At 38.7% G+C, this 21,342-nt stretch overlaps 1 protein-coding gene across 5 annotated transcripts in view; it reads left to right on the forward strand.

The window, feature by feature from the left end:
- Positions 1-21,342, forward strand: part of LOC148869655 (uncharacterized) — a 36,631-nt gene that overhangs the window by 5,461 nt on the left and 9,828 nt on the right. For 4 of the 5 annotated variants that reach the window (XM_088973276.1, XM_088973278.1, XM_088973277.1 and 1 more), the window contains 2 exons: positions 4,915-5,138; positions 15,124-15,885. In XM_088973276.1, the coding sequence (XP_088829402.1) occupies positions 4,938-5,138; positions 15,124-15,885 (963 nt within the window). In that variant the 5' untranslated portion in view covers positions 4,915-4,937. The remainder of the gene's footprint in view (positions 1-4,914; positions 5,139-15,123; positions 15,886-21,342) is intronic. The other variant, XM_088973273.1, reaches the window with a different exon arrangement.

A 21,342-nucleotide genomic window follows, 5' to 3' on the forward strand; every position in this document is an offset into this window, starting at 1 on the left:
ACAGCATCCCCACCAGGGCTGTTCATCAAATTTCTCCTGCTTTCTTCAGATTGTACAAGAGCATAGACTTCCTGAACAAAAGGGAGATCCTTAGAGTTGAGAATCTGAACTCTGGTAGATTCGTACATAGGATTCAGACCATGTAAGAATGCAAACACCCTTTGCTGGGAGACAATCAGTTTGTACTTCTTAGCATCCTCATCACACTTCCAATCCACACTCTGGTAGTGATCCAACTCCTTCCAGGCAGATGTTAAGTCAGAGTAATAGACCGATAAACACCTCTCCCCCTGTCTACAAGTAGAAGATGCTGCCTGCAGTTGATAAATTTTGGCATAGTGTCTCAATTCTGAATATGTAGACTTTGCTTGTTCCCAGATTTCATTCGCAGTTTCAGCCCACATGAAATTCTTCCTGATTTGAGGCTGCATGGAAACCAAGAGCCAGGACATAACAATACTGTTCTCCTAATTCCATCTATCATATTCAACACTCCCGGAGGATGGTTCTTTTATCCTCCCATTAATGTAGTCTATCTTCCCTCTTGTAGTGATGTATAACTTGATCCCTCTTGACCATTCTAGGTAATTTAATCCATCAAGAGGAACAACAGCCATAGGGAAGGATAGGTCACCACCCCCACTCATTCCATTTAGCATTGTGGAGATTCCAGATGTGGCTGAATCTTCACTATTCATGATTTCAGGTTTAAGAACACACAACACCCAAGGCACACTGCTTCACAGAGCTGCTACAGAAAAAGGGATCTTATGTCCTTTAGTCCACAAAAGAAGAAGCACTTGCTATTTCAGCATACAACTAGGTACATCTGACCTGCGGTTTCACAGAGAGCCAAGAACAAGCACTGTTGCTGCAGCACTTGGACTAGTCTGTATGACCTACAATTTTTGTAGGAATCCAATGAACAAACATACAAACACTGCAATGCAGTACATAACCAGGTCTGTATGACCTACGGTTTTACAGTTTTCATACAACTCCTTAGTAGAAAGAGAGACACAAGGTGATAGTTCACCATACACCTAATCGGCTGACACCAACTTCAGGGTAGCCGAACAGTCACTGAGATCAATAATGTAGCGGAACAGCAATAACAGTCAAGGAAGAAAAAAAAAAAAAACTTCAGTCCAACAACAATGTAGCCGAATAGTAGTGACACACCAGAGGAGAACACCACATTCGGATTTTTAGGGCATCAACAGTCCATCGAAGGGTGCAAGAAGAAAAAACAACAAAAAACAGCTTCAGTTGAATACCAGGGCACCCGAACAGCAGATGGGCAGTACCTTCTTGAACTCAGTCTCTCTGCAAACCAGAACCTCCTCTTCGTACATCAGGTGACAGCCTCTCTACAGCCGAGCAATCAATGAAAACAGCATATGGGCTGGAATACGAAAAGACTCTGTACCAGAACTCTTTTCTGCGCTAGGAAGCTGAACAGTCAGGCCGACACCTTCTTCCTTCTTGAAGTCGAGCATCAGGGATACAGCTTCTAGGAGATGAAGAGGCAACCTATTCGGCATTGGAGAATGACCTCAACTAATTTGTTTTCAGGCCTGGACGAACTTGCTCTGATACCATGTTGAGCAAGAGCAAGAGCAAGTGATAGACAAGAGGAGAGAAGAGAGGGAGAGAGGAGAGGAGAGCCGAGAGGACTGAAAGCCCCTGTTGAACTTAGGGGGCGAAAGAATGATCTATTATTATTTATACTAGTACAGCCGAACAATGTAATCAAAGAGGAAAATACATCAGTACCCTTATGGTACTAAACCTGAATACATAAACATAAACAACTGACAACATTCTCCATTCACCATTTTTAGGAGTAGGTTACTGTTTACAGTTCTTCCCAAGATTATTGTGATTTCCTAGGTTTTCTTCATGAGGATTTTTTCCATATTTTTATAAAAAATCTCAACTAGAACTCTACCATACTTGGCCACCCCTGCATATACCCAATCTAATTGTCTCCAATTTCTCAACAAACATGTGTCTGATTTCTCTCTCCAAAATAGGCCATCTATGGATAGATTGTGTTCACTGCTTCAACTGGGAGCCAATAGTCATGATTTTGTGGAAATGCCCCAAATATAGATGGCTGGATTTGTGCCAATAACCTAACGTTCTGGTCTTTCATGGTGACACAATAATTTAGTGGGAAGTTAAGTATCTCATCAATATTTAGTCTCAAGTTATTTATACTATTAAGATCTTGGATTTAATCATAGATTCATCTCATTCTCATCTCTTTTTTGGTGCAGAAAGTGATTTCTAATTTATTAGGATATATGACACTAGGAAGGGCTTGAAATCTCTGTATCTTTTCATCTTTATCTCCCTTTCCTATGTGAGGTTCTATTTATGAGAGGTGGTTTTCAGGAAGGCAGTTACAGGCACTAAGGCCAAGTGCATCTCACACCAAGCTTATATTTCATGCTTTAGGTTGAACCATTGAAGAATCAACCAGAAACTTAATTTTGCAGTCTTCATTATCTCACAATCTAAGGAGCATTTCTTCTTGGTCTTTGTGGAGGTGACTGATTTCTTGCATTAATAGAAACCTTGTAACTTTTGAGCATGAGGGATCAAGATTTTGGAGTAGAGCGATCCATGCTGTCATGTTGGGTATTCAAGGAGCATAATGTACAAATATGAGGGGGAATATCCTCCTTATCAGCCACCTAGAGGATTATTTCATTATTAGTTTTATGAGCTTCAGTGTAGAAATTTGGTGGGGTTGAATGTGAAAAAATAGAAGGGTAAATTGCAGATAGGTACCCTGTACTTTGGAGGTAGTGGCAGATAGGTACCCTGAACTCCCAGAAATAGACACCCTAGTCCAGTGCCATTAACCAATGTTATGGTGTGCACTAAAATTACTAAAATGCCCATATATATATTGAATTATTGAAAAACAAAAGTTGAAATTGACCAAAACAACCCTGGTTAAATGACGTGTTTCTCTTACCTGAAAATGATCTTAGAACAATCAAGATAATAAAACCTGAGAATGAAATCTGAGAAGAAAAATGAGGATTTCAAAATATAAGAACCTGAGAACGAAGACTCAGAAGTCAGAACTACGTTTTCATAGAGGAGAAAGGGAAATATGGTTTCAAAAATAAGAAAATCAAACCCGAGAATGAAACCCCTTCTATTCTTTGTTGATTGATCCACGTTTGCTGTAGTTCAGGCTTGAGAATGAAATCTGAGAAGGAAAATTAGATTATCAAAATAAACCAGGGTGTCTATTTCTGGGAGTTCAGGGTACTCAAGTTTTGCATTTGGAAGTTCAAGGTACCTATCTGTCACTACCCCCAAAGTGCAGGGTACTCAAGTGTCACATTTCAAAATGGTCTAAGAAAACACAAAAAGAGTAATTTTGGGATTTTGGAATGTTTAAAGTCACACACGACTTCACATATTGTGGATAACTGATGGAATACTGGCAGCTGGACTGGGGTATCTATTTCTGGGAGTTCAGAGTACTCAACTATTGCATTTGAAAGTTTGGGGTACCTATCTGTCATTACCCCCAAAGTACAGGGTACCTATCTATTATTTACCCAAAATAAAATTAAATGATCTTCCCCTTAATTCAGTCCTCCATGACTCCTAGCTTCCATATCCTTGTTTTGGTTTTGGAAAGATTTAACCACCCAGGACATCTGATACGTGAAGCATATTGGGTCCACCCAGTTCAACATAAAAATTTTCTGCTTGAATGAGTTTTGCTTCCCTACAACTTATAGATATTAGTATTGTTTGAACAGTGAGTAAGGCTGAGCATTTGCATTTTCCTCAGAAAATGGGACTGTATTAGATGAATTCTGAATGCTATTTTTTCTCATATCTGATATTGATTGACCAAGATTTAATTACCTAGAGCTTACTGGACATCAACATGCCAAATTTCTCAAGTTTGTTGTGGGTCTCACACTATGGAAAGATAATAGAAGTTTGGAGCTGATGGCAGAAAATCTCATGTATCCACTTTGTAGTAGCCAATGTATCCTTCACAATTATGAAATGACTGATGGAAAAGTTTACATTTCTTTTGGTTAATAACCACATTTTGTTAATGGAAAAACCAAACAAACTACAGAAGTGATATAAAATACACACAAAGAAGAGAAGGCTATGAGGAAAAAGTAAAATAAAATGAACTTCAAACACCCAACTCCACCTACCACCAATGAGGCCTTACCCTCAAAGCCTCAGATGTAGAGGAAACCTAATACTACCAACATTGCAAGGTTCTGAAATTCCAAGAGAAAAGCAAAGGAAAAATTACATAAAAGAACAAATCCAGCCTGAAGAACACCCAAACCCAAGGGTAAAGGCATTTCAACCTGTATGTATCAACAAGCAGTGCAATCCAAAACCAAACTTAAAATGAACAAGTTTCAGCACATAAAATCCAACCACATTAATAAAATGGACTGCACTTTCTATCTCATAAAATTTTTTTTCATGATTGGCATCTTGATTCCTTAAAGCTCAACAAATAAAGGATTATGAGACTTCCCTGGTAACTGCTTTATGGCCATCTTGACATGGAATGAATTTTTTAAACTAATAAGCATATAAAACTTGAAAAGGATTATTGATTAAAAAACTCGAAAAGGATTCGTTTTCCCTTAGGATTGTTTCAGTATCTTTCTTTGTTCCAATAAATTTTTGTTTTTTAATCTTGTCGTTTCTTATTATGGAAGTAAATTTTTGTTTTTGAATGCTATGCCTTTTAATATTAACTGACACCAGACAATACAAGAAGGTTTGGATGATCATGACCATACCAATTTTATATAATACTCTTCTGTTCAAACATTTTAGAATTTTAAGTTCTCTTCTGCATTTTTTTTCTTTGACTTTGTTTTTTTAAAATTCAAGGTATGCAGTAATCCAGAATAACCATGATCTGCCACCATGCTCCAAGAGATGCAATGGCTTTGAGTTTTCCCACAGGTGGCTCAAATAGTTCCAGTGCCAACATGAAAGTTGCTAATGATGCCAGCATTTTCAATCCTGGAACTCATCTTCTAAGTATTCCCAAGGAAAAAATGGATCAAATCCGGAGTACAATGATGTGCCATGAAGCATTGTTCAAAGAACAGGTTTGAAGTCATTTCCTTTTATGTACACTACATGGATATACATAAAAGATCTGTAACATGCCATAGTTTTTTTCTTTAATTCTTTTCATTTCCTTTTCTTCTTCTTCTTCTTCATTCCTTTTATTATTATTATTATTATTATTATTGTTAGAGATAGCCGAATAAGGGTAGATTAGTCAACTCACCTTGGTTAAGTTATGAGCTTATGTGGCAGTTTTATTAGAGGTTCTCTGTCCCATACTTAAGTAGGGGCAGTTTAGTCCTTATACATTTAATTAGAAGCCTAATCACTATTAAGAGGTCGACTGATAGGGTTTAGCTATCAGGTTCGACAGTTCTTTCATCTTCTTCTTCTTCTCTTCTTCTTCTTCTTCTTCTCTTTCTTCTTCTCCTTACTGGTTCGGACTACTGTAGCTACAGTAGAAACATGGTATCAGAGCGTGACAACTTCAGTTCGTGACCTGTTTCAGTTTGTGCTTCAGTTCTCTCCTTTTCTTCTCTGGGCTGTCAATGGAGAAAAGTGGTTCGTCCCAGGCCTGAAACATCACAACTCTTCTTTTTTCTGGTGCATAGAACCTCCTTTCCTAAGAAAACAACTTCAGCAGTGAATGGTTGGCTGAAGCTCTCAAACGAAGGTTGGTTATCTCTCCTCTGTGTGCTGTTGGTATTTCTGGGTTGAAGATCTTCAAGAACTTGAGAGGACTGATCAGAACCTAGAGAACTAGGTTGGTTGTTGCCCTGGTTCTTGGAAAAATTCCAAGAACAGGCTGTGTTTACAGTGACCAAATGGTGTAAGGGCTACTACTGTAGGTGGCCGAATGGTGCAAGGTGTAATGCAATGGTACTAGTTGAGTTTTTGTTGGTCTTGTGGTGCCCTCTTAAAAGCGTTAAAGCAGGTCTGTATTGTGTGTGACAGCTATGGCTGTGTGGTGGTGCTTGTGATGCACAAACTCTGTTGAGTAGTTGTAAGAGAGCTTGCATGTGGTTAGTAAGTGCTGAATTAATGTTGGTGTAGTCTGTGTTTTTTTTGTGAAATCAGTAGTGGTGTGGGCGTGTGTATCTATCATTGTGTTTAGGGACTGCTGTAGGTTCTGGAACATCAAACTCTTGACAGTAGCACTTAGTTGGTGATTGGGAATTCAGATTAGAGGCAGCATTGAAAGAGTATCGTGGCAGCAATGGGAGATGGCTGTAGTGATCAGAAACCTAGTGTGGTGGTTTCCTCTGACTATCTAGGTGTACAGATGACCTCAATTAAACTGAATGGTGAGAACTATGTTCCATGGGCCAAGTCGGTGGAAGTTTTTCTCAAGGCAAAGAGAAAAGTGAAGCATGTGAAAGAAGATAAACCACCGGCTGACTATCCAGGGTTTGATGATTGGGAACAGGAGGATGCTCAAATCATGACATGGCTATGGAACAGTATGGAATCCAAAATAAGTGTCAACTTCATGTTCTTAGATACAACTAAGGACATATGGGAACATGCCAAGAAGTTGTATTCTGGGCAAGATAATACTACAAGGGTATATAAGCTCTATCAGGAGTACTTTGGTCTGCAACAAGGAAATAAAACCCTAGAAGAGTACTATGCCAGTATGAAGAACCTCATAAATGAACTCAATGTCTATCATCCTCTCACTCCAGATGTTAAGGTTCAGCAACAACAGAGGGAACAACTAGATGTCACAAGGTTCTTAGTAGGGTTGAAATCAGAGTATGAACCAGTTAGGGTCCAAATATTGGGGGGCTCTACCCTTCCTACACTTGAGGAAGTGTTTGCTCGGCTTCGCAGGATTTCTTTGGGATAGACAAAGAATCCCACACAGTCTGATAGATCAGCTTTTGTGACAGCCAGAGGAGGTGGATGTGGTACGAAAGGGGGAGGACATGCCTCCCGAGGAGGTTGTGGTGGTTCCATATTTGGCCGTGGTGGTGGTCGTGACTCAGGGGGAGGCCGTGGCAAAGAAAAAGGCAGCTCTACAAGGAAGTGTACCCACTGTGGCAGGGAACAACATTCCGTAAATTTCTGTTATGATCTTCATGGCCGCCCTCCCTCTAAATGGGCCAATCATGTTGTTGCTGGTGGGGTTGATGTCAGTGATAATCAACAGGCAGACCTAACTCCTTCCACATCTACATTTGTTTCTGGAAGGGAGATGGTGAGTATACCGCGTGATGAGTATGAGCGGTTCTTTTAGTCCACTTCACAACACACTGCTGCTACTCTTGCCCACTCAGGTATAGCTTGCCTGTCATCTAAAACCTCTCCTTGGATTATTGACTCTGGAGCCTCTGATCACATGACCGGGACTCCAGGTGTGTTCTCTTCTCTCTCTGAAACTTCAACATCTCAAATTGTTACCCTTGCCAATGGTTCCTCCTCTCCCATCTGTGATGTTGGCAATGTTGGCATGGCTTCTCTTTCTTTATCATCTGTTCTATATGTCCCTAAGTTTCCATTCAATCTTATGTTTGTTAGTAAATTAACCAAGACTCTTAACTGTTCTGTTACTTTTTTCCCTTCCTCTTGTGTTTTTCAGGATCTCAGGACGGGGAAGAATATTGGTGGGGGGCATGAAGCTGGTGGATTGTATTACCTTGACGGTGGTGGATCGTCAGTTGCACTTCAGACTTCACTCACTCCTCTACAGTGGCATTGTCGACTGGGATATCCTTCTCTCAAGGCACTCAAGATACTAGTTCCGTCTTTGAGTCATTTGTCAGTGTTACAGTGTGAGTCGTGTTAGTTTGGGAAACATCGTCGTGTTTCCATCAATCCTAGAGTTGAAAGTCATATGTTGAGTCATTTTGCTTTGGTTCATTCAGATGTTTGGGGCCCGATCAAAATAAAGTCTTATAATGGTTACAAGTATTTTGTCACTTTTATTGATGATTGTTCAAGAATGACATGGATTTATTTAATGAAAGAAAGGAGTGAATTATTTTCCATTTTTCAAAAATTCCATGCTGAAATACGTACACAATTTGGTGTTCCAATCAAAGTTCTTCATTCAGTTAATGGTCGTGAATATTTTCTAACTTCCTTTGAACAGTATTTAGAACAGCATGGCATCATTCATCAAACTTCTTGTGCATCCACTCCTCAACAAAATGGGGTGGCTGAACGGAAGAACCGTCATCTCCTTGAAACAGCTCGGTCTATTCTTCATCATATGAGTGTTCCTAAACGGTTTTGGAGTGATGCTGTACTTACCGCGTGTTTCCTCATTAATCGGATGCCCTCCTTTATTCTTCATGGTCGGTCTCCCTTCTCTATCTTGTTCCCCACCTTGTCTCCCTTTCCATTAACACCTCGTATCTTTGGCTGTGTGTGCTTTGTTTACAATTTGAGTCCTGGAATAGACAAGTTGGATGCACGCTCCATTAAGTGTGTCTTTCTTGGCTACACTCGGACTCAAAAAGGGTACAAGTGTTACAATCCCCTTACTCGAAAGTGCTATGTCTGTCTTGATGACACCTTTTTTGAGTTTGTTCCCTTCTTCTCAGGAACTGAAGCATCTTCGTCTCCACCTTTACTTCCTCTTCCTCTTCCGGTCAGTGATCCCGTTCCGGGTGTTCCTGTTGGAGTTGACTCGTCACCTCATCCAGTGTAGATCCCTACTGAACGACCACCAATTCGGCAAGTGTATACATGTCGAACGACACCAGCCCCTCCTCTAGCTTCTACCTTGTCCGCGGATCCTGTTGTTGCTCCTGTTGCTGAACCTTCAGGACTTGACCTACCCATTGCCTTACGGAAAGGTGAACGTAATTCTACTCTCCATCCATTTCCAATTTTGTTTCAGTATCTCGCCTTTCCGCCTCACATCGCCAGTTTGTTTCACTATTGTCATCTATTTCCATACCTAACAATGTCCAAGAGGCTCTTAGTTCACCTGGGTGGAGACAGGCAATGGAGGAGGAACTCTCTGCTCTTTAGCATACTCACACGTGGGAGCTCACTACTCTTCCTCCTGGTAAGCATGTTGTGGGTTGTAAATGGGTGTATACTGTTAAATACTTGCTAGATGGTAGTGTGGAGCGTCTGAAAGCCAGACTTGTTGGTAAAGGGTATTCACAGTTGTATGGAGTGGACTATATGGAGACCTTCTTTCCAGTGGCTAAGATTAGCTCTGTCCGTGTGTTAATTTCCCTGGCAGTTATGTATGAGTGGCCCTTATTTCAACTTGACATAAAAAATGCCTTCCTTCATGGTGACCTTATAGAGGAGGTATATATGGAGCAACCACTTGGGTTTGTTGCTCAGGGGGAGGCTGGTAAGGTGTGCAGATTGAAAAAGGCAATTTATGGGTTGAAACAATCGCCTCGTGCTTGGTTCGGGAAGTTTAGTGAAGTGGTGAAGAATTTTGGAATGAAACAATGCCAGGTTGATCACTCAGTGTTCAACTATGACTCAGAAGATGAAAAGATTTTATTAGTGGTCTATGTGGATGATATTGTCATAACTGGCAGTGACAAATTGGGGATCGACAAACTCAAGGTCTTTCTGTAAAATCATTTTCAAACAAAAGACCTTGGGACATTGAAGTATTTCTTGGGTATAGAAGTTGCTAGATCAAGACAAGGTGTAAACCTGTGCCAAAGAAAATATGTTCTCGATCTATTGGACGAAACATGACTGTTAGGTGCAAAGCCGACTAAGACTCCTATGGAACCAAATGTTAAGTTGAGCAGTGATACAGGGGAAATATTTGATGATCCTAAAAGGTATAGATGACAAGTGGGGAAGCTGAACTATTTGACTATCACGAGTCCAGACATCTCCTTTGCAGTCAGTGTGGTGAGCCAATTTATGCAGAACCCTCGTATATCTCACTGGGATGCAGTTCTTAGAATTGTAAGATATTTGAAGGGAGCTCCGGGCCGTGGGCTATTGTATAAACCAAGAGGAAAACTTGAAGTAGTTGGGTACACGGATGCAGATTGGGCGGGCTCTGTGTCTGATAGAAGATCTACTACAGGTTACTGCACATTTCTTGGAGGAAATCTTGTGACATAGAAGAGTAAAAAGCAGACGGTTGTGGTTAGAAGCAGTGTTGAAGCCGAGTACAGAGCCATGGCACACACTACATGTGAATTAGTGTGGTTGAGGAATCTCCTACAAGAAATCGTGTTCCACATGGATAAACCTATGAAGTTGTACTGTGACAATCAAGCTGCGCTCCATATCTCATCCAATCCTGTTTTTCATTTGAGAACAAAGCACATAGAGATTGATTGCCACTTTGTGAGGGAGAAGGTTCTTACTGGAAAAATAAGCACAGAACATGTAAGCTCAGGTGATCAGTGGGCAGATTTGTTTACAAAAGCCTTAAGCTCAGGGAGAGTGAACTATATATGTAATAAGCTGGGATTATATGACATATATTCTCCAGCTTGAGGGAGAGTGTTAGAGTTAGCCGAATAAGGGTAGATTAGTCAACTCACCTTGGTTAAGTTATGAGCTTATGTGGCAGTCTTATTAGAGGTTCTCTATCCCATACTTAAGTAGGGGCAGTTTTAGTCCTTGTACATTTAATTAGAAGCCTAATCACTATTAAGAGGTCGATTGATAGGGTTTAGCTATCAGGTTCGACAGTTCTTTCATCTTCTTCTTCTCTTCTTCTTCTTCTTCTCCTTCTCTTTCTTCTTCTCCTTACTGGTTCGGACTACTGTAGCTACAGTAGAAACAATTATCATTTCATAAGTGTTAAACAAGTTTGAATCCAACTAAAAGATGCTACTGAGTTGTGTATCTTTCTTATTATAGAGAATTAGTCATGATTAGTTTTTGTTTAAAGAAGTTGCAATATTTCATTTCAAATGTCTTGCTAACAATATTTTGGACGCTTGCTCCTTATGGTGGTTGTCCAATTCTTAAATTCATGCACAAGCAATGAGAGCAATGTGTATAAATGAATTTGCATTATGGAACATGGCACTTGTAAGTTGGTTTAGTCAATGAATGTGGGAAGAGTATAACCTCAAGGTTAACCTACTTATGAATCTTTGAGATAACCAATCTAATCTTTGCACCATAGCTTTTGTCTGCCACTTTAAAGTGTATTAGGGGAAAAAAAGCCTCTCAAGGTGTAACCACCAAAGTTCTGCAGAAATATTTGAGTTCAAGTCTCATAAATTTCTTTTCTTTACCAAGTACCATGCTTACCTGGTGGAAATACAAAAGATCCATGGGTTCACATTGTTAGGTCAATTGATTGATGTTGTGTACATCAGAATCAGGAAGTCTCATGATTCAGTCCTAGACTTACTTGATAAAGAAGCTAGACATGTAAAGTGATAGACATTCCATTCAGACTTCACACGGTTGGTGCCCTGTGAAAGATTTTCAGCTTGGACAAGCTCAAAAGATAGTGGTTTAAGTTGGAAAGCAAGTTTATCATATGCAAAAAAGGAGGAAGATTGCAAATGGTAGAACGCCCTTTTGATTATTGTCATGTGCTGAAACTCATTGGGGCTTTTTCCTAGTCATTCCAAAGGTGAATTGGAGACCCCTGGCATTGCATCCTTAGTATACAAAAAAATTCTTGTAAGTTTTCTTGTAACATTTTTGGTTAATACTCCTGTCTTTTTGTCTCTGGTTTCTAGGAACATTTGTTTTCTTTGTTTCATACCAGATGGTTATTTCTAGCTGTTGTCTGGAGCTTATTTTTACCTTCTTTAAAAGGGCTAGGGTTATTTGTAGAATTCAGTGATTTAAAAGGCATGTTTAAGTGCACAGGCGATGTGGATTTCAAGGTATGTGGCTATGTGCCTTGCCTCAGCCTACGAGCCCCTTTGGAAAGGTGTGCGCCTGGTACACGTTGCACCTCAGTCTAGGCGTGTACCTTTTTTGAAAGTTTTTTGTTATATTTTTTGTGGATTCACCTTTCTGTAATGGTTTATCAACTTCTAAATTACCTTTTAATACTGATTGTAGATTAGTAATGGTTTATTAACTTTTAAATAAAACAAAAACAAAGACTTTTCAAATATCCAAAGCTTTAGTTCACATAATAGCCCCCTTTTTGCTAGTCTTCTCTCATCCTTCCTAATACAGGAATTTCTTAATCAAATAACATTTGATTCCTAATCCTAAAATATGGTGAACTACAACTAAAATCATAAAACATTTCTTTACTGAAAAAAATTTAAGACCCTTGTATGGACTTGTTTGGGCTTGACTCAAGAGGCCTTTATGGAGGTGGAGATCTCGTAGAATTAGGAATATGAGATTCTTTTTTTATCAGAAACACAAAAACAGAATTGGGAATGCGAGATGTTTATCATCACGTTATCTACCTGAAGGATTTGTTGTCTACCTGGTAATGAAATTAGTTTTATTATTTAGGTTGTCAAATCTTGCTTGCACAAATCACTTTATTCATTGACTTATTTTTTTGTAGACTGTACATCTTGAGGCAGATAAAGGGATCTGTAGGCATTCAATACTTCCCAGGGCAAAGGGCTTTATTATGATGAGCATTATAAGGCTATTACATATATTTCTGCTGATATATTTTCTATTTATTTATCAGAGCATACATGATTATATGGTATTAATTTTGTGCTTAAATATTTGTTTCCTTTCGAACCAATGTCGTGTCCCTTTATAGTGTATACTAGCAGTGACCCGTGTGATGCACATGCTGTTTTTTTTTTAATTTATTTGTAAGGGAAAAAATGAAGTAACATTGATTCACCAAAGTTTTTATATATTTCTAGTTCTTTACAAATAAAATAGTAGAAAAGTAAAGTTCTTTTCCTTTTTAGTTATTTAGCTTCAAACTTATTCCTTTTTATATAGCCAAAAAATGTGCTTAACATGAGATAAATAACCAATTAAAAAAAAACAATTTCAAATTTGAACTGACGAAGATAACCAAAGGCTCATGTTAAGTGATTTTTATTATTGAACCAGAAGAGTTCATGAAACAAATGTACATTAAATTAATACAAGAATAGAGAAAAACCTAATAACCCATGGAAAGGAGAAATGGTTTCTTTAGACTTTTATATAAGAGGAAAATAGGTTCACCCAATGTATTGGTGGGCAAATTTGGGTTTTGATATTAGTTTGGGTGAAAGCTAGGGTTCATGTTTAGGTTGGCCCTTAATCTAACCCAATCCATCTAATTAATACCCCTACTTTATTAGATAGAGTCAAAAGGGATTAAAAGAAATTTAAGAGGAAAAGAGAGATTTAATGGGGAGGGGAGATGTTACAAACATTAACCATTAAGGTGAGAGAGAGAATAATGGTGTTATTAGAGAGTAAATATGGAATTTATGAGAGACAATGAAGACCTAGGTTTTAATTTTGACATGTTATATTTTTAATGATTTTATTTAAAAACAAATTTGCACATGTGTGAAAAAGGAGGGCAAGAGGAGGCACGTGTGAAATATATATATATATATAGATAGATAGATAGATAGATAGAGAGAGAGAGAGAGAGAGAGAGAGAGAGAGAGAGAGAGAGAGATTCATTATTGATGGATACTCAATTTGCTGAAATCCTTTCATCAAGGCTTTGAATAATGAATATGGTGAGAACCGATTTAAAGCTAACATGATGCATGGTTACAGTCATTATAACAGGATAGCCATTGATCATTATGAATAACGGTCATAATTAAATTAAGTAATTTATGTCTTGGCATTTATTATCCATGATGGGCTATTATAATGGTAAGGATAATGGTCTCGTAATTCCCACTATTTTATTTCTCATTATTCCCCAATATTTCATATAATTGAAGCTATGGTTTGAGAAATCTTGGATGGGACTTAATAGAAGCCAATTCCTCTTACGGTATTTCATTTTAGAAGGGAATTGAAAAAACTTTTGCTCATTCCTAAAATGCATTTGATACAACTTTAGTGATGGATCAAGAATTCCTTTTTGAGTGATGTTTTTTGTGATAGCAGACCTCTTAGGGAGGTCTTTCTTTATCTCTACTTGGTTGTGGAAGACAAAGAGGCACTGGTTTCTCACATGTATGAGTTGGTGGATAACAAAATGGTTTGGATTCTGAAATTTAAAAGAAATTTGACCGGGAGATTGAACAGGCTGCTGATTTTCTCCAAAAGATCATACATTATCATCCGGTTGATGGGATACATAATGGTAGAAGTTGGTTGTGGGAAAAATCAGGAATCTTTTTGGTGATATCTTTTGCTTGGCATCTTAGGACTTGAAACAATTCCTACTTTCCTGTCAAGGTGGTAATGGATTTCTAGGTTCTATCAGAAGTTACCTTTTCTAATTTGGACAGTGATTCTGGGCAAATGTTTAACCAAGGACAAGCTGAGCAAGCATGGCATATAAATCTCCTGTCTAGATTGTGTGCTGTGTCAATCAGACTTGGAGATTGCTGAACTCCTGTTTACTCATTGTCGCTTAACTTAAAAAATGTGGGACTTTTTCCTGAAGTATTTTAAACTTATTGGTGTTTTTCCCAATTCACCAATGGACACTATTGCTTGGTTGCATTTCAGAGGTCCAAGTCAGAAGGGTAAAGTAGTATGGAGATCCATTCCTTATGCTGTTTTTCGGAATGTTTGGAAGGGAAAAAACACAGGATTTTTGAGAATAAGGAGGCTTGGGTTGAGGAGGTTAATGGAAAGGGAGCATCATCTGTCATATCTTGGTAGGAGTTTTGAAGGAATTCATCGATATGCTTTTCTTTATTGTTATGTCTGTGGAAACTCTCTTTTTAATTAGGTTGTTTTGTCTTTCCAAAAAAAAAAAAAAAAAAAAATCTAAGGGCTTCCTTTTTGCTTATAGGTACAGTCTCTCACTGTATAGGGACTTCAGGTCTCTATTTCTTTGTACACCTAAGATTTGTTTTTTTAATACAAGACCTTACCTTTTTCAAAATATACTTCATATTATGTGATCTTGTGCTGATATTTCATTAGATTTCCTATGCAATATTCTACCTTCTTCTATATTTACAAAGTGAATTTCTTTTTCAGGTCCAGGCACTGCACAAGCTGTATGAAATCCAAAAAAGAGCAATGCAAGAAACAAGGAAGAGGGCTTATTCTCAGGTCCAAGTGTTGACATTTAATTCAGATACTGTTGCAATTCCTGATGCACTTCATGGTTCAACTGTGGAAGAAAAACCTTTAAGGTCAACTAGAGTTTCTACTCAAGCTTACCAGGAAGGGTCACATGTTCTGTCCTCAAATCCTGTTTGTGCAGTGAAAGAGTTTACAGGTTCTGGTCCAAAAATATCATTATGGATAGATAATACTGAATCTAGTACTTCAAATTCTAAAAACAAACCGAGGATAGAAATTGATCTTGAAAAACTCCCAGAAGATTATCTAGATGAATCTGACCTTCAAGTTGAAGAAAACAATTTTAAAATAGCAAATACTACTACCATCCTGTCTGAAGGAACTCCAGGAGCAGCTCAGTTTTCAGTTGTGGAATGTAATCCATCTGTTATTCAAGTGGAATCTCCAAATTTGAAGCAGGGTGATCTAAAATTAGATCTGGGTACATTTTCAGAACTAAGACAGGAAATCCACCAAGTTTGTAACCAGACTTTGGAAAGAAAAACTTGTGGAGTTGATATTAATGAATGTGCAACAGGCTTTCAGCCTCTACACAGATCCATAGTTAATGATTTTCCATGGAATCATCCTGCTGCAGTTGGGATAAACACTGTCCATGAGGAAGCAAAACTTTCATATAATCAACAGACTGAAAAGCCTTTCTGGCTGCATCAGGTTGTATCTTAATCTCTTAGCATATGCTTTTTGAAAATTTTATGTGATGGGTTGCATGAATCTTTCTTGTTTGTATGCTATGTTTGTCGCAATTAATAATGAGCATTGGTACATTAAAACATGTGGCTACCAATGAGGACAATTTGGACACATTTGGGAACTGCATGAAGATAAAACTTTCTCTTCTTTTTCTTTCTTCATAGAATTTGAAATACTTGAAGAAAGCTAGTGGATTTCTGTCTTAAAGAAGAAAAGGGAGAAAATATCTAGGTTTCGAAGAGAAGAAGGGAAGAGGGAGAGAGGAGAAGAGAGGAGAAAAGGTGTTCGGTTAATAAATTCTGCTGCCCCATAAACTTCATTATATAGTTTTGGTTCCTTACAAGAATAGGAGATAAAAGATAAATTCTAGTCCTAATAAAACAAAACATAACATGGATAAGACCAGCCACCCAACTTAAAAATAATTAAAATAACTAGGTTGGGTATGGAACCACTCACACTAGAGCCTAAGTGTGGGTATGGAACCCCATACTCGTGGCTACTAACTATTTCTACACTCCCCCTCAAGTTGGGAGTAGATATTTGTCATGCCCAACTTGCAATCTGTCTTCAATTTGATTTTTGTGACTGCTTTGGTGAAGAGATCAACTAATTGCATGCCTGAGGCAATGTAAGGAAGGCACGCTTCCTGAGATGCAAATCACTCTCAGATAAAATGTCTGTCAACCTCGATATGCTTAGTCCTGTCATGATGTATTGGGTTGTGGGCAATATTAATTGTAGTTTGATTATCACAATACAACATCAAAGGTTTCTCATAATCAATTTCCAACTCATTAAGCAAGGATCTCAGCCATAGCACTTCCGCAACACCATTGGCCATGGATTTGTATTCTGCTTCTGCACTGGAGTGAGCAACAACATTTTGTTTCTTACTTCTCTAGGAAACAAGATTTCCTCCTACAAATGCACAATATCCAGAGGTGAACCTCCTATCATCAACACATACAGCCCAATCCACATTTGTATATACTTCTATTTTCATGTGACCATTATTTTTGAAGAGTATACCTCTCCCTGGACATCTCTTTAAATAGGCAAGAATCCTTTCTACTGCAAGGAGGTGGGTGGTCCTAGGAGAATGCATGTATTGGCTAACAATACTGATAGCATAAGAAATATCTGACCGAGTTAGGCAAAGATAAAGAAGTTTCCCAACTAGCCTTTGGTACATAGCCCTGTCCTCAAGAAGTTCTCCATCTTCTGCACTTATTTTGTGGTTAAACTCAATAGGTGTGTCAGCAGGTTTCACTCCTAACTTTCCAGTTTCTTCCAATAAGTCCAGAGCATACTTCCTTTGAGAGATAAAAATGCCATGCTTAGATCGAGCTACCTCAATTCTTAGGAAATAGTGCAATTCCCCTAAGTCTTTCACTTCAAATTCCTTGTCACAATGTTATCTACATAGATTGCAAGTAGAGTTAGGGAAAGATCTGTCTTCTTAAAGAAGAGAGTGTGATCTGACTGAGCCTGTATGTAGCTGAATTTGTCCAAAGCCAGTCTAAACCTATCAAACCAAGCTCTCGGAGATTGTTTCAGCCCATACAAGGCCTTCTTCAAAAGGCAAACTTTCTTTCCTGCTTCTGTACTATAAAAGCCAGGGGTAACTCCATGTATACCTCCTCTTGCAAGTCTTCGTTGAGGAAAGCATTTTTAACATCCGACTGAAATAGTGGCCATGAGAAGTTCGCGACAATGGATAGTAGGACTCTGATAGTGTTCATCTTTGCAACAAGTGCAAAGGTTTCCCTATAGTCTATGCCATAAGTTTGTGTGAATCCCTTTGCAACCAATCTGGCTTTATACCTCTCTATAGTACCATCAGCATTATATTTCACAATAAACACACATTTGCATCCAATAGGTTTCTTTCCTTCAGGCTGGTTAACTAGTTCCCATGTGTTGTTCTTAACAAGAGCATCCATCTCTACTTGCATTGTTTCCTTCCATTCAGGTATCAAAAGGGCTTCTTGTACTTTTCTGGGTATAGGAATAGTAGCAATAGATGCCAAGTAAGATCTATAGGATTCTAAGAGACAATCATAAGAAAGGAATTTGGAGATGCAATGGGCAATGAATGAGGTGCAACGACGCTTCCCTTTACGTATTGAAATTGGAAGATCAAGGTCATCTGATGATGAGAGCTGTGCATCTATAATAGTGGGATCAATTGTGGGAACAGTAGTAGTGTTTGGATCTGTGGTTCTAGAAGATGTTGGAATTGACCTGGATTGTTGTTGAGCACAAGAATCAACCTGCCTCCATCACTTTTTGTGATACACTCTTAACTCTGCATTTTTGACAACCCTCACCCTCTTACAACTCTCCCCCTCAGTAACTGGGACAGGTAAAGGAACTTTTGGGGCTGAAACTGAAATCCCTTCCTCACTACTCTCCCCCTGAGGAGAAGCCCTATAATAGTAGGGCATATCCTAAAAAAAAGTGACATCCATGGGCACAAAATGCTTCCCTGGAACAGAAATATTCTTTTTGATTTTGTGCATACCCAAGGAAAATACACTTAGTAGCTTTGGGATCAAACTTAGAGCTATGAGGTCTAAGGATTTGAACAAAACAAGTACACCTAAAAGTTTTGAGGGGAATAGTGAATAGGTCCTTATCTAGATACAAAAAATTGAATGGAGTTTGCATGTTTAGAACTCGTGAAGGAACCCTGTTAATAAGGTACACGGGTGTACGGACTGAGAACATTAGAGTTGAGCATGATGCTTTTGGCTACCTCTAAGATATGTCTGTTTTTTCTCTCAACAACCCCGTTTTGCTGAGGTGTATGAGGACAGGTGCTTTGATGAATGACCTTATGATCAAGGAGATAGGATGCCAAGGGTTTTGCAAAGTATTCCTTGGCATTATCGGATCTAAGAGTCTTGATCTTGGTTTCAAATTGGGTTAGAACCATCTGATGAAATGTTTGGGTTAGAGAAGGAACCTCATCTCGAGAGTGCATAAGGTAAACCCATGAGAAACGGGTATAATCATCAACAAATAACAAGAAATATCTGTACCCCCTCATGGTGGGAGTATGATATGGCCCCCAAACATTGGTATGCCCAATTTCAAAAGGAAAGTTGCTTCTTTTATTACTCAAAGGATAAGATGATCTGTTGTGTTTTGCAAGCTCACAATTTTCACATTTCAAACTTGACACTTCTACCGACTCTTTTAAGTTTGGAAAAAGACTCTTCAAAGACCCAAAAGATAAATGACCTAAGTGGTTATGCCAAAGCATAATCTTACTCCAAGACCGAGAGACAAACAATTTCCCCACTTCTCTTTGCTACCTCTGTGAATGTTCAAGTAGGTAGGATCCATTCATCTCACGGCCAATCCCAATCACCTTCTTCATTTCCAAATCCTGAAAAACACACCAATCAGGGAAAAAGGTTACTGAACAGTTTTGATTCTTAGTAATACTACTAACTAAAAGCAAGTTAGCACTAAGCTTGGGTGCAAAAATGTGGATAGGGTGATGGCATTAGACAGATGTCTCCCTTGCTAGAAATTGGCGCAAGGGAGCCATCGGTAATAGAAACTTTGTCTATCCCAGAGGATAAACAATAGGTGCTAAACAAAGTAGATAAGCTGGTCATATGGACTGAAGCACCTGAATCTATTACCCATAAAGGTCTAGTGTTACTTGGGACAGAAGCATGACATGCAGTAGCTCTTGTACCTATATGAGCAAGGGTTATAGTAGGATGAACAGGTGTTGTAGCCAAAGACTAAGATGTAGATCCAGAAATACCAGCTTCATTTTCTAGCCATGTCAGTGCAGCCCGAACAACTGCTAGGGCATCCAAAGATGTGGTCCTTGTGCTGGAGGAAGATGCATTATCAGTAGTAGTTGTTACATTAGCACTCCCCTTCTTGTTTCTAAGTCTAGTTGGCATTAGGTGAGGATGCAACTTCCAACAAGTGTCCCCAGTGTGTTTGGGCTTCTTGCAATGATCACAAAAATATCCTTTTTGTCTTCCTTCTTAACTTCCCTTTCTTTTTCCCTCCAACCTTGAATTTTGTTGCTGCTAATGCTGCTTCTGTGGGCTGAAAAGATAGCATCACCTTCCTCATACTCTCTTCACTGTGGACTAATGAGTAGGCCTGAGATAGGGTCACACTCTCCCTAGTGAGAAGTTCCTATCTTGTAATATCAAAATCTGAGTTTAGACCGGCTAAGAACTCAAAGACTATTTGTTTCAATCAGCTTTCTATATGTTGCTGCATCCCTCTGGATTTCCCTTTCAATAGTTTCCAAGTGATCAATTTCATGCCAAAAGGATTTCAGAGTAGCAAAATACACTGAGACTGGCTTCTCCCCTTGTTTGAGGTTGTTTACTTCACACTTTAGTTCATAAGCTCTAGCCACATTAAGAGGTTGAGAATAAGTCTCCTTCATGCTGTCCCAGATTTCCTTGGCTGTTTTTGCCCAAAGGTAGTTTCGGCTGATGTGGGGCTGTATAGAGTTGCATAGCCAGGTCATCACCAAGTAGTAGCTCTCTTGAACCCATCTTGGATGAGATATATCCTCCTTGGCTGGTTCCTTTGTGTCTCCGGTCACATACCCTAATTTCCCTCTACCCCCAATGGCCATCATTGCCGATTGGGCCCATTCCAAGTAATTTGTTCCATCGAACCTAACAGTGGTAATCTGGAACGAATTTTCAGTCATGTTACCAGTCCCAAAACCTTCCCCTTGAGTTTTCACCTCACTTCCAACCCTTTCCATACTGAATAGATAACAATACTCCAAGAAGAAAACTAGTTTTTTACTGAAATACCAAGATAACAGAGAACAATAATCCAAAAACTGATCTCAACAAATAACAAGAACTAGAACTTAATTTCAGTCGACGGTTCCTTCTCAAAATTGTAACTTTAATAAAAAAACACCAGAGAATAACAGTCCAGAAACTGATTTCAGCAAAGAATAAGAACCAGAACTGTAACTTTAATCAAAACACAAGAGAATAACAGTCCAGAAACTGATTTCAGCAGAGAACAGATCTTGATTCATTAAAAAACAGCAAGGTGATCTCAGATTTATTATGCTGCTGCTAAAAGAAAGTTATCTAAGATCGAATTACTTAAAGGTTGCACCTTTTTCAGAAAAGAAACTGATCATAAAAGAAATCTTGATAACTTCTATCTAGTTACCTTAAAGGTTGTACCTTTCTCAGTAAAAAGAACTCTGACCGACTTCCTTGGTTTGAAGCCTTAACCTTGATCAAATCTGAACTCTTTCTCAGAATTCTGATCGTCCTCTTTGGTTTAAAACCCTATCTTGATCAAAACTGATCTCTGATTCTTCCTGGTCACTGGATCATTCTCCCAAGAATTTTTTCACTTTCTTGGGCAGTCATCAGTACTCCAGTAACCTCC

The sequence above is a fragment of the Nelumbo lutea genome, chromosome 2 (genome assembly GCF_056320005.1).
Source record: "Nelumbo lutea isolate HS-2025 chromosome 2, American lotus-T2T, whole genome shotgun sequence".
Classification (NCBI taxonomy): Eukaryota; Viridiplantae; Streptophyta; class Magnoliopsida; order Proteales; family Nelumbonaceae; genus Nelumbo; species Nelumbo lutea.